The 16,961-nt window shown below is 42.7% G+C and overlaps 1 protein-coding gene across 1 annotated transcript in view; it reads right to left on the bottom strand.

Moving 5' to 3' along the window:
* Fbxw2 (F-box and WD repeat domain containing 2) overlaps positions 1 to 16,592 on the bottom strand; it is a 25,202-nt gene extending 8,610 nt beyond the window's left edge. The window contains exons 1-5 of the mRNA XM_026778257.1: positions 16,547 to 16,592; positions 16,337 to 16,445; positions 9,893 to 10,402; positions 1,523 to 1,717; positions 4 to 94 (exon numbers count right to left, since the gene is read on the bottom strand). Coding sequence (XP_026634058.1) covers positions 4 to 94; positions 1,523 to 1,717; positions 9,893 to 10,382 — 776 coding nt within the window. The 5' untranslated portion in view covers positions 10,383 to 10,402; positions 16,337 to 16,445; positions 16,547 to 16,592. The remainder of the gene's footprint in view (positions 1 to 3; positions 95 to 1,522; positions 1,718 to 9,892; positions 10,403 to 16,336; positions 16,446 to 16,546) is intronic.
* Positions 16,593 to 16,961: the final 369 nt, after the last annotated feature.

The following is a 16,961-nucleotide window of genomic DNA, read 5'->3' as shown; positions in this document are numbered from 1 at the left end:
CATGTCCCAGCAGATAAAGCCCATACTTTCACAGCGAAGTCCGCAGAGCCACTCACCAGAATATCCAGTTCATCACTGTAGTCCACACTGAACACTAGTGCACATAACACAGTCAGAGTGAAAACACTTCACTTTTAAGGGATCTTTGTAAAAACAATAACATTTCTTCTCCTAGCTCTCCAAATAGGCAACTTCCTAACCAGGGCACATTAAGAATTGAGCTATTCAACCAGCAACTTTATGATACAAAGAAAATCTATTTCAAAACTGTTATTGGTCTACAGAGCTAGTTCCAGGACAGGCTCCCAAAGCCACAGAGAAACCCTGTCTCGAAAAACCAAAAAAACAAAAAACAAAAAACTGTTATTATTATAGTTTATCCTAAGGATGAGAAAGCCTGCAACTAACATACTCTCTTCTGTTTGTGTCAGCTTCAGTGTGATGGAAATGATGGCAACCCTTTTTAGGGTTTATAGGAAAACATCAGCACAGGCAGCCCTTTTAAGATCTACAGTGTGGTGACTAGAGAGATGGCTCAAAGGTTAAGAGCACTGGCTGTTCTTCTGGAGGTCATGAGTTCAATTCCCAGCAACCACTTTGTGGCTTACAATCATCCATGTGTTCTGCTACTCTCTTCTGGTCTGCATTGCAGGCATATACATGCAGGTAGAACTCTCTATAATAAAAAGGTAAATCTTTAAAAAAACAAAAACAAAAACAAAACTGCAGTGTGAAGAAAATAAGCTACAGAACACTTGGGCTCCAGAAAGGCCAGGACAGAGAGAAACAAGGATCTCAAAGGTCAGACTTGGTCAACAGTTTCTAAATTTCTTCAAGTTGTACACCTAGCAACTACATTAGTTCAGGACATGCAGTGAATTTTCATTCAGTATTTTCAGTATTTTTTTTTTTCAAGACAGCATTTCTCAGTAGCAGTGGAGCCAGTCCTGGAACTCATTCTGTAGACCAGGCTGGCCAGATCCGCCTGCCTCTGCCTCCTGAGTGCTGGGATTAAAGGCATACACCACTATCGCCCAGCTTCAGTATTTGTTTTTAAATGTCTACTAAACTCAAAAGGACATTGGTAACCTATGGATGAAGACACTGGCCCTTCCTTCCAGAAACTGAGAGACAAGTTGTTTTTTTCAAGAGGTTACCTCTTGCCAGAGCAACACTGGAGATGATGACTACTCTATCAGAGCTCTCAGAGGACTTCAGAAGAAGAACTATTGGAGATGGGACTAGAAGAATGCATATAGCTTATTAAGAAAATAAGCAACACTCCAGGCAGAGGGGACAAGAAAGGCATGGATTAACAGCCACGGCAGTGTCAAGAAATAGCAGAACATTTTTAGAGCAGGCCCTCCAAAACTGGTAAGGAATGAAATCTCTAGAAGCTGTGGTACCCTTATGCTGTGTATCACTCTGTTTAATGGATGGGATCCATATTAAACTATAGACTCTTGATCTTAATAGGCATGGGTAAAGTAATTGTAAAGACCCTCAAAAAAGAAGAACCCACCCGCCCCCGTGTGTCCCCGGAAATGCTGTGTCCTGGCTCCAGAACTCCATTCCCAGCAGGCCACGGTGTTGTCAAAGGAGCCTGTCACAAGCTTCTGTTCATCGAACTTCACAGCTGCACAAGTGTGGGTCTGGATGCCGTAAACACACTGTCCTGTGCTTACATCCCACAGCTTTGCAGACAAGTCATCTGACCCTTGAAGAGAAAAACCAGGAAGGTTAGTGTGACCTAGACACCTTAAAGAAGGACAGTCAGTCCCCTCTGGAGTGCTTCTTCTGCTTTAAGGCTAAGAAAACCAAAGCATAGACAGAATAATGTATTTGTTGGGCTTCAAAATTGCATTAAATATATTAGGACAGAAAGCAGGTGTTGTGGGAGGTCCTTCCGCTCCTCCAGCCAATAGCCGCTGAAAGACCACACCCCAATGGCTATTGGCTGGAGGAGCGGAAGGACCTCCCGCAACAAGCAAGCTTATCTTTTCCCATAATCTTCTGGGCTGTAAGATATGACTAAGTCACCTCTTTATGCTTCTATTTGCAACATTTCCTTTCTCTGGCTAGCAGAGCTTTCAGATTGACTTTAGTGTTTGTCTTACCCATGGTTGCATGTTTACATTTGAATGCTTGTCTACTCACTGCCCAACGATCCTGAATAAATAAGGACTGCTGACTAGGAAAGCACAGGTGAGCCTCAGGTCAGTAGGTAGCTTTTACATGGGCTAGTTGGTAATTTCTTGAGCCATCTCGAAAGATGTTAAGGAACTTCAATGAACACTAGGGATAAATCACCCTCAAACATTCATATCAACTCACAGACAGCTTAAATCTGGAGGGAAAAGTGGAGGAAGCCCTGAGTGTGTAAACTTATGAATGAATATGTAAGGTCTGTCAACTCCAAGACCAGTTGGCCCATGGTAAATTGGCAAAACGGTTAAACAGACTAAAAGGGATGGCAAAGCTGTCCTTGGAAGTATGAGTGTTTACAAACGACTGACCAATGTGTAAAAAAAGACTGAGAACTGCAGCTTCCTCCTCCCAGCTGTTTACAGTCAGAGACTGGCTGCCTAAGACACCTCCTACTGAGACCAAGGAACCCTCCCACTGTGCTGTACCTAATAAACACACCGAGGTTCTGGGTTACTGTGGTTGGAGAACCCCACCCGATCCCAGCTTCACTGTGTGTGTGTTCTTTCTTCAGGGCTCCCAGCCCCAAGTCACATGGGACACAGCATGGCCTCTGAGGAAAAGTTATACTAATCATGATGGTAATTCAGGACTGAGTTTTTATTAAGTCTGCAATTCTAATCATTAAATTTTGTCTCAAACTTTACTTTTAGAGGCTCAACAAACGACATTTTGAGAAACACTAAATACAGTTATTTTGACTAGGACATTGTATTCTAGGAAAGCTCCAACAAGTTGATTTTCAAAAGCTGAAAAATGTTTAAAACAAGCAGCCATCAGTGCTCTTAACCACTGAGGCATCCGTCCTGACATCAGGGTTTGTGCTGATAATTTTTTATTGTAAAAATACCACTAATGGGCTGACAATACAGTTCAGTGGCAAAAAAAAAAAAATATGTTTAAACAAAACCAGCCACAAAATCCCCCACCCCCATGGGCTGGAGAGATGGCTCCAAGGTTCAGAGCAAATACTATCCTTGCAAAGGACTTGGGTTCAATTCCCAGCGTCCACATGGTGGCTCACAACCATCTGTAACTCCAGTTCCAGGGGACTTGACACCTTTATCTGACTTCTGAGGGCACTAAGCACACATGTGGCATAAACATACACTCTACACATTAAAAGACTGTGGGCAAGACTTCCATGTGGACAGACTCCAAGGACAATAAATGAAAGCTGCCTTACTGTCAGCTAGCTATTTAGGTCTCTGTTTTCCTCTCTAGAAAATGAGAGGCAGGGTTTGCCGGTGGTTTGTGATAGACACTTCTGGATGGAGACTTGCTGGGAATTGAACTCAGGACCTCTGGAAGAGCAGCCAGTGCTCTTCAACTCTGAGCCATCTCTCCAGCCCCCTAGGATGGAGACTTTTAAGATCACCAAGGGATCATTATTGGAATACACAGTACACTGAGAACACAGCTCAGTGGTAGAGGTGCAAGGTTATGAGTTCTACCCCAACACCACAGAAAATTAAGAAATGAGCATACAAAGACAAACCTCACACAAACAGGAAAGCATTCTAGTTTAGAGATGTGGAATTAAAAAGGTTGTCAGGCAATTCTCCACCATCAGTAACACTTGAGAAGCAGAGGTCGGCAACAATATGCCCAATAGAAACAGCATATAATTTTGTTTCCAATGGTTACTTAAAAAATGAAGTGTATTTTATTTAATTCTGTTTGTCAAAAGTGTTAATACTTTAACATGTAACAAGGTATCAAAAGGACACACTTTGTTCTTTTACATTCCAAGTCTTTTTAATTCTGGTATTTCCCATTTTAAGGGCTGGGGAGCTGGCTTGGTGGTTTTCTCACTCAATCCAGAGGTTACCACAGACTGAACATGACCTAGCCACAATATTCTAAAATCCAGATAAAGATTAATACTGAAAAGTAATAAGCACATTTCACAAAAATCTAGACTTGAAGCTTCAATGACCAGTGAATCCTACATGGTAGAAACAGACTGCAGTGGAGCAGAAACTACTCTCTGGAAGGGCAGGCACTGCGACTTGGCACAGTCCTCAGGAGACTTTCACCTACATTAAGTCATCTTCCTGATGGAGCGTGTGTACCCTCTGAGCAGAGGAACTGCCCTGCTTCTCCCACGTGGCTCTCACATTGTTGTCTGTTGATGTCGCAAAGTACACTAAGTTCTTCTCTCATCATTTCAGAAATAAACTAACAGGGAGAATCATCTCCCTGCAGACCAGGCCAATCGTTAGCACTGGCCATCACTCTCTTTGGTAATGCTATCTCACTGCCAAGTTCAGGATCCCACTATTCACCCAAGTGAAAATTAAAGTTTTTGAGAAACAAATTATGGGCTGCAGAGGTTCTGAGTTCAATTCCCAGCAACCACGTGGTGGCTCACAACCATCAATGAGATCTGGTGCCTTGGCCTGCAGGCAGTACACTATATACATAATAAATGAATAAAATATTTTTAAAAAGAAACAAATAAATAAAAATAAGGAAGTGAGGGGTGGGACAGGGAGCTCGGGGGATCTGATACCTATTTTTGGCCTCCCCAGGTTTCCCCCCATACACAAACATAAAAATTCATTTTTTATTTTTGGTCTGACTTGGTATGCCTGGGACATACCAAACAAGCCCTTTCTGTTTGTTTATTTGTTTTCAAAATGACGTTTCTCTGAGTACCCCTGGCTGTCCTGGAACCTGCTCTGTAGACCACACTGGCCTTGAACTCACAGATTGCCTGCCTCTGCCTCTTGAGTGCTGGGATTACAGGCGTGTGCCACCACCTCCTGGCAAAAATAATAATTCTTAAAAAGAGACACAATAACAGAAACACATCTATAATTCTTTAACTTATTTCTCTTACCTGTGAAGTCTCAAGCATGCTGCCATTAGAAATTTCAACTAACACTTTAGATCAATTTCAAAAGCATGATGTAATTTTAAATGCAAAACTGATGAATTATAATAAAAATAATATATACCCATTTAGAAACCAATCTTTTTTTTTTAACCACTGAGCCATCTCTTCAGTCCCCCCCCTTTTTAAAAAAAGATTTATTTATTTATTATGTATGCAGTATTCTGTCTGCATGTTATGTCTGCAGGTCAGAAGAGGGCACCAGATCTCATTATAGATGGTTGTGAGCTACCACCATGTGCTTGGTTGCTGGGGATTGAACTCCAGACCTCTGCAAAAGTAGTCTGTGTTGTTAACCTTTAAGCCATCTCTCCAGCCCCTAAAAACTAATCTTAAACTACAGGGTTTGGGAGCCGAACGTGGCTTAGTGGTGAAATACAGGCCTAGCACGCACAGACCCTGGATTTCTAGTCGCCAGCACTGAAAACAAACAAACATACAGATTTGGGTCCACTAACAAATATTAACAAGTAGCTAGAGGACTTGAGGATTACTTCCCATTTATTTTTTCAACAAATAAATGAGTTTTTTCCTCCTCTTTCTTACATGTATGAGTGTGTATGTGTATGTATGTTTGCATGTGGAGACCTTGGGACAATGTCCAGAATCTTTCTCTACCACTCCCCATCTTTATTCCTTATGAGGCAGTCTCTCAGTCAAACCTAGGGCTTACCATATGACTAGCTAATACAACCAGCGTGCCTCAGGGATTCCCTGTCTCTGCTCAGGAAGCTGGAATCACAGTGGGCTGCCACACACATCTGGTATCTCCATGGGTTCTGGGAATCCCAAGTTCAGTCTTTCTACTTGCATGGTAAGTGTTTTGACCGCTCACCATCTCCCCAGCCCATAACTGAACTTTTACTGCACGAAAAGAAATGATGAAGAGGAGTATAATTGTGAATGCCAGTAATCCCCAAACTCAGAAAGAATATTGCTACAAGTTGGAGGCTAGCTATATTATGTACTAAGCTTCAGGACAGCATAGGCTAAAAAATCAAGACCTAGCTTAAAAATAGCAAATGCATGCACACACACTCACACTCACAGAGTAACATTTTTTAAAGTTAAGAGTCAAGGCTTGAGATGGCTTATAGTTAGCACTGGCCGTTCTTGCAGAGAACATGAGATCTATTCGCAGCATCCAGACGGTGGCTTACAAACTATCAATAACTCTAGTTCCAGGGGAATCAATGCTCTCTTCTGGCCTCTACCAAGCATGCACATGGTGCATAGACACACACAGGCAAAACACTCATAAAATAAAAAAAAGAAAGGCTGGGAGATCTCTGTGAGTCTGAGGCCAATCTGGTCGACATAATAAGTTCCAGACAGCCAGGGGTACTCAGATCATGTCTCAAAAAACCAAAAAAGAAAGAAATGGGATTGTGAAGACAATGAGCCCACTGCCAGTATTTTAGTATACTTAATATACTTAAGTCAATACCATAGCCTTTTTTTTTTTTTTCTTCTTCTTCAAGACAAGGTTTCTCTGGAGCCTGTCCCGGAACTTACTCTGTAGACCAGATTGGCCTTGGACTCACAAAGATCCACCTACTTTTGCCTCCCAAGTGCTGGGATTAAAGGTGTGCACCACACTGCCCGGCTTCCATACCATATCTTAATTAAAAAAGAAAAAAGGCTACAGCCTTTATACAACTGGAAAGTATTACAACTACAAAGGACATCAAAGCACAGGAAAATGGATGATAATGTTCCAATAATCAGACTTACAGGGAAAATAGAAAGCATAAAGCAAGTTCAGGGTGACAAGCCAAATCATGACATACCACAATCAAATGACTAATTAAACTGAAAAGGTGCCTGGCATTTCAGAGACTAAGTCACCACATGGGAAAATATGTGCTTTATATAGAAATGCAATTTAAAAATAATCTTGAGAGGTTACTTCTTAACTAATAAGCAGATTATTTGCACCTGCTGTGGGCACAGCAGCAATTCAGCACATGTGCAAACAGTGAGCGGAGATCAGTCACACTTGTGGAACTGGTAATTCTACTCCAGCCTCTGTTACAAGGGGAAGGGGATGCAAATGAAGTCATGAAACAAAAACCTGAATATATACCAACATGGAAACAGCTACATGATATATTTACACAAAGGAACTTATCAAAAGTGAAAATTATATAGTTTTGGCACTCCAGGAATATTTGTTAAAAAATGTTCTGGATTGAACAGTTAATATAGTTATCTGTACACAGTGTACATGATGTAAGCAAACAGGCATTAAGACTGCTGGTAAGAACCAGAACTGGGCTGAAGACAAGGCTCTTGGAGAGAACCCTAGTTTGGTTCCCAGTCCCATGTCAAGAAGCTCACAAATGGGGACCTGGTGCCCACTTCTTGCCTCTGCTGGAACATCAACTTAATGTGTACAAACCCAAACTCAGACACATGCATAAATACATAATTAAAAAAAATTGGGGAGACTTAAAAGATGGCTCAGTTGTTAAGAGCATTGACTTCTAGAGATCCTGAGTTCAATTCTCAGCACCAACCTGTCTATAATTTTAATCCCGTGAGATCTGATACCCTCTTCTGGTGTGCAGACAGAAGACTCATATAAATAAATCTAAGAACAAACAAACAAAAAACTCCTAGAACCACTCCACACACAGCCAAGAAGGAATTACATTGCCTAAATGTGGACACATATCAGAGCCATTTGTAGAAACACACATCCATTATAATTCTATAGTAACATAAAATTTAAAACTTTAACAGTTGTATATATAATGTATATTATATAGGTGCATTGTCATGTGCTGTAAGCTTGTTAAAAGTACACTCTGTGAGGGCTCTCCTGTCTCATACTCCAGTGCGGCAGTTGGAATGAGAATGGCCCCCATAGGCCCATGTAATTGAATATTTGGTCCCCAGTTGGTGGCATTGTTTGGGAAGAATTAGGTGTGGTCCTTTTTAGTTTTTTGAGACAGGGTTTCTTTGTGTCGTTTTGGAAACTATCCTGGCACTTGCTCTTGTAGACCAGTCTGGCCTCAAACTCACAGAAATCCACCTACCTCTTCCTCCCGAGTGACCACGTCTGGCTTAGGTGTGGTCTTGTTGGAAGAATTAAGTCATTGGGGGCTTTGAGGCCTCGAATGCCCATGCCATTCTTAGCTTTCTCTGCTTCATATTCTTAGCTGCTGCTCCAGAACCATTCCTGCCTACCTCCCTGCTGCTGTGCTCATGGCCACTGTCATGGACTTTGGATTCATAAACCCCAAATTAAATGCTTTCTCTTATAAAGTGATTTGGCCATAGTGTCTTATCACAGCCAAAGAAAAGCAACTATGACATCCAGCAGATGTATTTCAAGTATTGTCCAAGAACAAGTTGACCCCTGGCTCTGTAATTGGGAGAAGAAAAAAACAGGAAGCAGCTAAGGGTTTTAAAAACACCACATCGGGGGCTGGAGAGATGGCTCAGAGGTTAAGAGCATTGCCTGCTCTTCCAAAGGTTCTGAGTTCAATTCCCAGCAACCACATGGTGGCTCACAACCATCTGGAATGGGGTTTGGTGCCCTCTTCTGGCCTGCAGCATACACACAGACAGAATATTGAATACATAATAAATAAATAAATATTTAAAAAAAATAAATAAAAATAAAAACACCAGATCCTTCAAAAAAGCTAGAAGGTACACTATTTCCAACCAAGATTACTACTGTTTGTCCCATAATATAAAAATGCCTGCAGTGGCATGGTAACACAGGTGTTCAGTCAGGGAAGCTTGTCTGAGAAGAGAAGACTCTACTGGGAATATAAAGGACTATCTCAACCTCCCCAGTTAGTTTCTTAGGAATGCTGTTAGTACCCAATCTGATGACATCACCTGCTGCTATTTAATTGGACTCCTTCACTTGGTAAAGTCAGCTGTCTGCCTGGGGGTGGTGGTGGAGCTGGCTGACTTTACCAGTTGATTTCTGTTAGAGGTTTGTAAGCCCCCAACTTGATAGTGTTATCTTGTGTTTGCTCTCTCAGTCATCTCTGCTAGATGTCTGAAGTGCTCAGTCTGATGGTTGTTTTATTGATTGCTATTTAGTCTCTAACAGACAATAAACCCATTCAAAACTGAAAGTACGGCTATGGTAGATCATTCTTTGTGGACTGTACAGGACGGTGTGTCGAACAGTCACTTAAATGCCTAGTTTTAAAAACATCCAGCTGTCTCTGCTTCTATGTCCAGACTTTCAGCATTCAATTCTTAGGGTTACAGGACTTTAGACCAAGGAAGGAATTTGTCTCTTCCCATCATTTTAAAAGCAAAGAAATAAACACAGGTTAAATAATCCACCCAAAATGTTCTTGCTAAATGTAAAAAGAGTGTTTAAATGATAAAATAAGAAACAAAATTAACAAACACAGAGGAAAAGTGTAAGAAGTAACCTACACCTTTCTGATTCACATTATACTTAAAAGAATATCTGGCCGGGCAGCGGTGGAGCACGCCTTTAATCCCAGCACTTGGAAGGCAAAGGCAGGCGGATCTCAGCGAGTTTGAGGCCAGCCTGGTATACAGAGCAAGTTCCAGGACAGCCAGGTCTACACAGAAAAACCTTGTCTTGGGGGGGAAAAAAAGACTATCTGAAGCTTTTGTCACAAACCCTTAGAAAAATGACTCTTCCCCAGAGGAATGTGCGTGACAAATATCCCGTATAGGCAACGCTGGATCTTCTCAGAGGGAGCTTACAAGGATCAGTTCTTGTAAGTTGGTAGAGAGAAGGAACACTGCTTCCCCTCCCCGGCGACTCGCCCAGGTCCTTACCTGTGCAGAGAAGTCCATCTCTGTAATAAAGTGCATACACTCTGGCACTGTGTCCAATTAATGATGAGGTCTCAAAGGCTTCGTGGTCCTCCAGCTGCTTCATCCTCAAGATAGCCTTCAAGTAAACCTTCTTCCAGTGCAATGCGTCCTGAACAGAATCATCTATCTGCCAGCCCAAATTCTTACAGGCAGTCTGCCACACCTCTGTGCAGGCACTTATCACCTTATTCCACTGCTTAGAGACCAGGCAGCATGTGAGTAAAGTCTGAGGATCGAGCCATTTTAACAAATAAAAACTGAGCTCCAGGGGAAGGAGTTTGAGGAAGTCCCGCTTGAGGAGGGTCTCCAGGTTATTGGAGAGGTGCCTGAGCTGGACTGCCCCACTCAGACTAATCAGGTGGTCCAGAGTTTCATTTTTCTGCAAGTCCGTCAGAGAAAGAAATGTAACAGAAATGTTATCAAGCCATGTCTCAAAGTCCTTTCTCTCCATAAGGTTATGGAAATATTTACCTGTGGCACATCAAAATATTGTATTAGTTCTGTTCAAAAAGACTGGTCAAGCAAGACTGCTAATAAACGAAGTATTAAAAATTAGTGTAAAAATGCATTACAATTTTATGCTTAGTTACTTCACAGTTAATAAACTACACTGAATGTTTTCATGCACACAAAAGGAAATGCATCTAAGAAAACATTTTAACAAATCGTGATATAGTAAATATGTCAGAGGAACTTATGTCAGTGTGTGACTTGCTCCTTTTAAAGTCTAATACACTCACAACCATCTGTAAAGAGGTCTGGTGCCCTTTCTGGCCTGTAGACTTGCACACAGACAGAATATTGTAAAGTCTAATACATGCCACATGCATTGTCCCCATAAAGATGTACAGAACATTCATAAGAGTGTCTTCTACTCTGCACACAACCCGCCATCCGACCCATCACAAAATTGCTTCCTCACCAGACTCCTTACTAAATAAACTCTATTTGGGAAATAAAGTCACAAGAACAGCATCAGGATGTAACTGACATACACAAAGCAAATCTATGGAGCTGTGACCTATGCATTAGTTATGCTGGGCACAACCTGATCTGCCACCCAAAATTACAAAACTAATGGCTTAGTTTTACAGTAGATGTTGAAGCAAAAAGATGTGAAGAAGAAAAATAAAGGTGTAGTAAGCTTTGCATTTTGGTGTGCCATCCCCCTTACAGCACTGTCTATAGAACATGGACTACTAAAGGCTGTACAGTTTGCTTTTAGAAGCCTTACATAAGCTAGTCACAAGTCTCTATCATGTTCCTTAGAGAGCCATGAGGGCTCTTGCAGCCTACAAGAAAAAGCAAATTAAATGGGCTGGAGAGATGGCTCAGAGGTTAAGAGCACTGACTGCTCTTCCGGAGGTCCTGAGTTCAATTCCCAGCAACCACATGGTGGCTCACAACCGTCTGTAATGAGGTCTGGTGCCCTCTTCTGGCTTGCAGGCATGCACACAGACAGAATATTGTATACATAATAAATAAACAAATATTTAAAAAAAAAAGAAAAAGCAAATTAATAATTCCCATAGTGCTAGGCATAGTGGAATGTGCCTATAGTACTAGCACTCAGAGGCTACCCTAAGAGGATCGTGAAGTTGGAGACCAGCTTGGGCAATATAGCAATACCACAGTTCAGATATACAAAGCCAAAAATAATCATTTGGACACTCACAGAAAACATGTGACTTCACTTTACAAATGAAACTACAGGCACAAGAAGCTAAGTTAATCACTGTGGCTCCAAAGCTAGTGAAATGGCAGAACAGAATAGAGGCCCATGCTTTCAAGATCAGCATAGTGTTAGCATGTGCCTTTAATCCCAGCAGAGGTAGGCAGATTTCTGAGTTCAAGGACAGCCAGGGCTACACAGAGAAACCCTGTCTTAAAAAACAAACAAACAAACAAACAAACAAACAAAAAAACCCAAAAAATAAAAACAAACAAACAAAAAGCCTAAAACCACCCCCATCCATACCCCCCCAAAACCAAAAAGATCAGCACAGCTGCTGGCACGCCTATAATCCAGCACAGAGAAGGTGAGGTTGGGAGAAGTGAGTGAAGGTTCAAAGCTATCTTTGATAGTAGTTAGTTCAACCTAGCCTGAACTGTAAGAGCCACTGGAGGAGGAGGAGGAGAAAAAAACCTAAGAATCCTAACTTGGTCATAAGATCTCCAGATACTATGTGTATCTGATTATAGCATTTTACCTTTGAGAAAGTTTCAACCTTCCAAGGCTAACTGGACAAAGGTTCAGCATCAACAGGCGTGTCAACTTATTCTTTATAATGAGGGTTAAATGTGTGTGTGTGTCCTTTAATTCCCAAACTCAGGAGGCAGAGGCAGGCAATCTCTGTGACTCAAAGCCAGCCCAGTCTATGAAGTATGTTCTGGGACAGCCAGGGCCATACAGGGAAACCTTATCTTGAAAAAAAGGTAAGTAAATAAAACTAAAAATTAACATTGAGAATTAAATTAATGGAAAGAGAAAAATGCCAATAAAAATGATTTGCTCTGGGGGCTGGAGAGATGGCTCAGAGGTTAAGAGCATTGCCTGCTCTTCCAAAGGTCCTGAGTTCAATTCCCAGCAACCACATGGTGGCTCACAACCATCTGTAATGAGGTCTGGTGCCCTCTTCTGGCCTTCAGGCACATACACAGACAGAATATTGTATACATAATAAATAAATAAATATTAAAAAACATTAAAAAAATGATTTGCTCTGTACTGATACATGTTAATATTGGGTAACAGGTTCATGGGAACTTAGTTTGATTTTTATTATGTTCAGACAGTGCCACGGCTTTTTTTTGGGGGGGGGGGCGTTCTTCTGATTACTTATAAGATTGCCATCTGATTAAAAAAAATTTAAAAGTTCAATCTGGAAGAAAATAAATTTCTTTCCTGACATGTTACCTAGATTAGAGCTATACAAAGCCAGCTTTCTTCCAGCTCTGCCATGGAAAGTGAGCAAAAACCAAGTTCCCAGCACCTGATTTGGCAAGACCACGTCAGACACAAAGTCATCTTAGTAGAAGCAACAGAACATTTCAATCAGTTCTCTCTAGCCTAACTGCTTGGGCTTCTGAAGACAACTCAAAGTCAGGAGTCTGGGACTAAAGGATGCACCCATTTATATGAGAGACTCAGTTCTTCATCTGCTGAAAGAACAAACAGTTCACACGACGTCATCAACTCATCTTGAAAAATAAGCTTCCTGTCTGATCCCTAGCATAAACCCTCGGTAACACATCCAGAATCCTACTTTTAAGAATAACTATTCACAAGACATAGCATTTGTTTCCGTGGGCACCTGAGCTATTGAACATTGCATTTTCAGTTTCTTTTTCACTGAGCCTCTGTCTGCTGAGGACAAGAATGACAGGTGTGTGCCACAAAGCCTGTCTCAAATCATTTGATTGTTCAGAGCATAATACTAAAACTCATCAACTTTTACTTTTCTAAAAGAACCAACCAATTTTAGAGGGACTTTCTTAAAACCACAGGTCTAAACTGAACTTGTTCTTAGAGCCTCTAGAAACTGGCAGCAAAGGTTCAGGGGAAGCCTCAGGAAACGGGATCTCAACTCAACAGCATTCCTTCCAACAGCGGAATAGCCAACTTCAGAATGGTCTTTCCCGTTAGTGTGGAGTCAGGACCACTGGGTACAGAAGCACGCTGGGATAAATGAAAGAGCTAGACCGACCAGTCAATTTTTTTTTTAGCTGATTCAACCACTTCTTTTGTGATCATGGGAATACTCAACTAATGTCTAAGCTTCCATTTGTAAAACAAGCTATCCCAACTTCAGCAGTGTGAGAATCAGAAGTGAGGTAAGACATGTCCAGTCCTATAAATGCCTGGCAGGATGCCTTTGAGTAGTGCTGAGGCTGTAATGGACACGACCTACTAGCATAACATCATTTTCAGCCCTATAGTCTCATCAGGTTTCTTCATACCTCGAAGAAAAACTCAAGCACTTGAGTTTCCCAGGCGTCTAATTCCATAAAGAAAGGCAGTTACTGACTTGAGGTGCCGCTCCCTAGGTGCTCGCTTCTCTCTACACACACCCCTCACTATCTTGCTCCTCTCACCCTTCTCAATGCAAACATCTGACTTATTCTCCAGCTGGTAACACAAACAATCACAAAGCTCTGAAAATGTATAGTATCAGAACGCATTCCTAAATTGGGAGATGGGAGCCTGAGTTTGGTGTATGTTGGCCTTAAGGGCTAAAGCACATTTGATTTTTTAGCATGGATCCTTTAAAATGTAAGTACTACTGCCCTTACTAGCAAAGACTATGGCCCAAGAGGGAGAGAGGCTCTCCCAGAAATACATAGGAAGCAGCAGCTCAGTGTTACTCAGTCTCCACCCTCCATTTTACAGGCAAAGCATTGTGGGTGCAAAGTTTGAATATGTTTTCCCTCCATCTGCTCTGCCATAACTTGTGCAGATAAAGAGTAAAAGATCAGTCCATGAGAAGACTCAGTGGGTAAAAGTGCTGCAAAGCCTAATGACCTGATCCCCAAAAGCCATGTGTTGGTTTGAAAGGAAATGGCCCCCAAAGGGAGGGGCACCATTAGAAGGTGTGACCTTGTTGGAGAAAGTGTGTCACTGTGGGTGCAGTCTTTAAGATCTTTTTTTTTTTTTTGGTTTTTCGAGACAGGGTTTCTCTGTGGTTTTGGAGCCTGTCCTGGAACTAGCTCTTGTAGACCAGGCTGGTCTCGAACTCACAGAGATCTGCCTGCCTCTGCCTCCCAAGTGCTGGGATTAAAGGCGTGCGCCACCACCGCCTGGCTTTAAGATCTTTTTTGCTCAAGCTTCCCTCAGTGTGACAGTCAGTTGACTTCCCGTTGCTTCCAAGATGTAGGACTCCTAGCTACTCCAGCACCACATCTGCCAGCACCCCGCCATGCCCATCATAACGGACCAAATCTCTGAAACCGTAATTGAGCCCCCTCAACTAAATATTTTTATTTATAAGAGTTGTTATGTTGTCTCTTCACAGCAGTAAACACAAAGACGCCACATAAAGTTGGAAGGAGAGAACAGACACCATAAAGTTGTTCTCTGGCCTATATTGCTCACACACGCATGCACTCAAGCACACACACACAATTTTTCTTTAAAGAATAAAAGGTAGCCGGGCGGTGGTGGCGCACGCCTTTAATCCCAGCACTCGGGAGGCAGAGGCAGGCGGATCTCTGTGAGTTCGAGGCCAGCCTGGTTTACAAGAGCTAGTTCCAGGACAGGCACCAAAAACTACAGAGAAACCCTGTTTTGAAAAAAATAAAAAAAATAAAAATAAAAAAATAAAAGGTAGATATTGTTGTTCTTCAGAAGGTTATCTCCTTGCCCCCCTTTTCCTACCAAGTAACCAGTTAAGCACAGAGGCAGGCCAGGCATGGTGGTGAACAACTTTAATCACAGCACTCAGAGACAGAGACAGGAGGATCTCTGAGGCCAGCCTGGTCTACATAGTGAGTTCCAGTACAGCCAGAGCTATGCAGAGAGACCCTGTCTCAAGAAACTAAAAGAAAAAAAGAATCAGATGTTTTGAAAATGTGTGCATATTTTGTGAATATTCAGGAAACTGATTAAACAGGTTACTTCCAGGGAGAACTAGGAAGACAAGGAAACCACACATCATTGTAGTTCAAACCAAATGGATATACTATTTTTAAATTCTTTTCCTCTCGCTGCTTGTGGGATTTAGAAAACTGTTTTTATTTTCTTGTTTGTTTTCTGAGCCAGGCTTTTGAGATGCAGCCTAGGCTGTTCTCCAGTTCCCAGTTCCCAGGCCTCAGCTGCCTGACTGCTGGGACTAGTGGAGTCACAGCCTCTTTGAAAAACTTCAAATAATGTTTATAAAACATGAGCTCTGAAATCTCACTTGTTGGGTAACCATGGACCAATCATCTCATGTATTTCAAGCACATTTCCTCACTTGTAAACTGTAGCCTGGTACTGCTTTACCTACAAGAGTTTGTGAGGATTAAATAGATTAAAGCGTTCTGCGCGTATCTGACACATTATAAGCCTTCAATAAATGCAGTCACTGTTACTAAATAACTGTATGAATACAGTTATTTCGGCCTTTTTAAAAAAGTAGCATCCCAAATACACACCTGTTTTCAAAGCATACCCACAAGCACGGTGCCTTCCTACACGCTCTACAACGTTCTGTATTTTACAAACCACCTGTCCACACTTCATCTTTCATCAAACTGGTAGCCTTGGGGCATCAGTGTTAACTCATTTCGCAGCTAGAGAAACCGAGGCACCAGAAGGCAGGAACTTAGATCTATTTTCCTGTCTTTAAAATGAACTCCGAATCCCTCAGCCCGCTCGTGGCTCCCTCGGTCCCTTGCTCCCGGAGCCGTGTTCCGCGCGGCACTGACCTGAGCGAGCGCCCCGGGGCCCGGGACCTCGCGCCGGGCTCACACCGACTAGGCGCGCTCGGGCCACCAGAGCGTCGCAGCGGCCGGGTCCGCTCCGCAGCCATGGCGCCTGCGGGGAGAGGGAGAAGACAGGCCGAGGCAGCGGGTCAGCAACGCCGCCGGCGTCCAGGATCCCTGCCCAGCCCGGCCCGGCCCATAGCGAACACAGACCTGGACCTGCGGCCGCTGCTCCAGGTCCGCAGCCTCACAGGGGAGCGGCTTCCGGTGCTGCCTGCGTCATCTCCGCGCGTCCCTCCGGCACCCAGAGCCAGCGCCTGGCGGAAGCGCCGGTACTTCCGTCCGCTGCCCACCGGGAAGGTGGAGAAGAATGGCCGGGGCTGGGGAGAGCGGCGGGATACAGCCGGTACCACCTGTCTGCGCTTACACCTAGTGATCCTGGACTAAAGCTTCGTTTCAAGGCGACTTTCCAGATTTGTAGGGAGTACTTATGTTTCTCATCGACCCTTGTTTTTCACCGGGGAGAGGGGGCTCAGGCTCCCAATTGAGATGTATCTAAATTCAAACAATCCATTAACACTTGATACATTTCAAACATGGTTCTGGCACAGATGAACAAATACCTATC

Source organism: Microtus ochrogaster, chromosome 4 (genome assembly GCF_000317375.1).
Source record: "Microtus ochrogaster isolate Prairie Vole_2 chromosome 4, MicOch1.0, whole genome shotgun sequence".
Taxonomy (NCBI): Eukaryota; Metazoa; Chordata; class Mammalia; order Rodentia; family Cricetidae; genus Microtus; species Microtus ochrogaster.
Note: the sequence above shows the minus strand (reverse complement) of the source record. Positions and strands in the feature narration are given on the sequence as shown.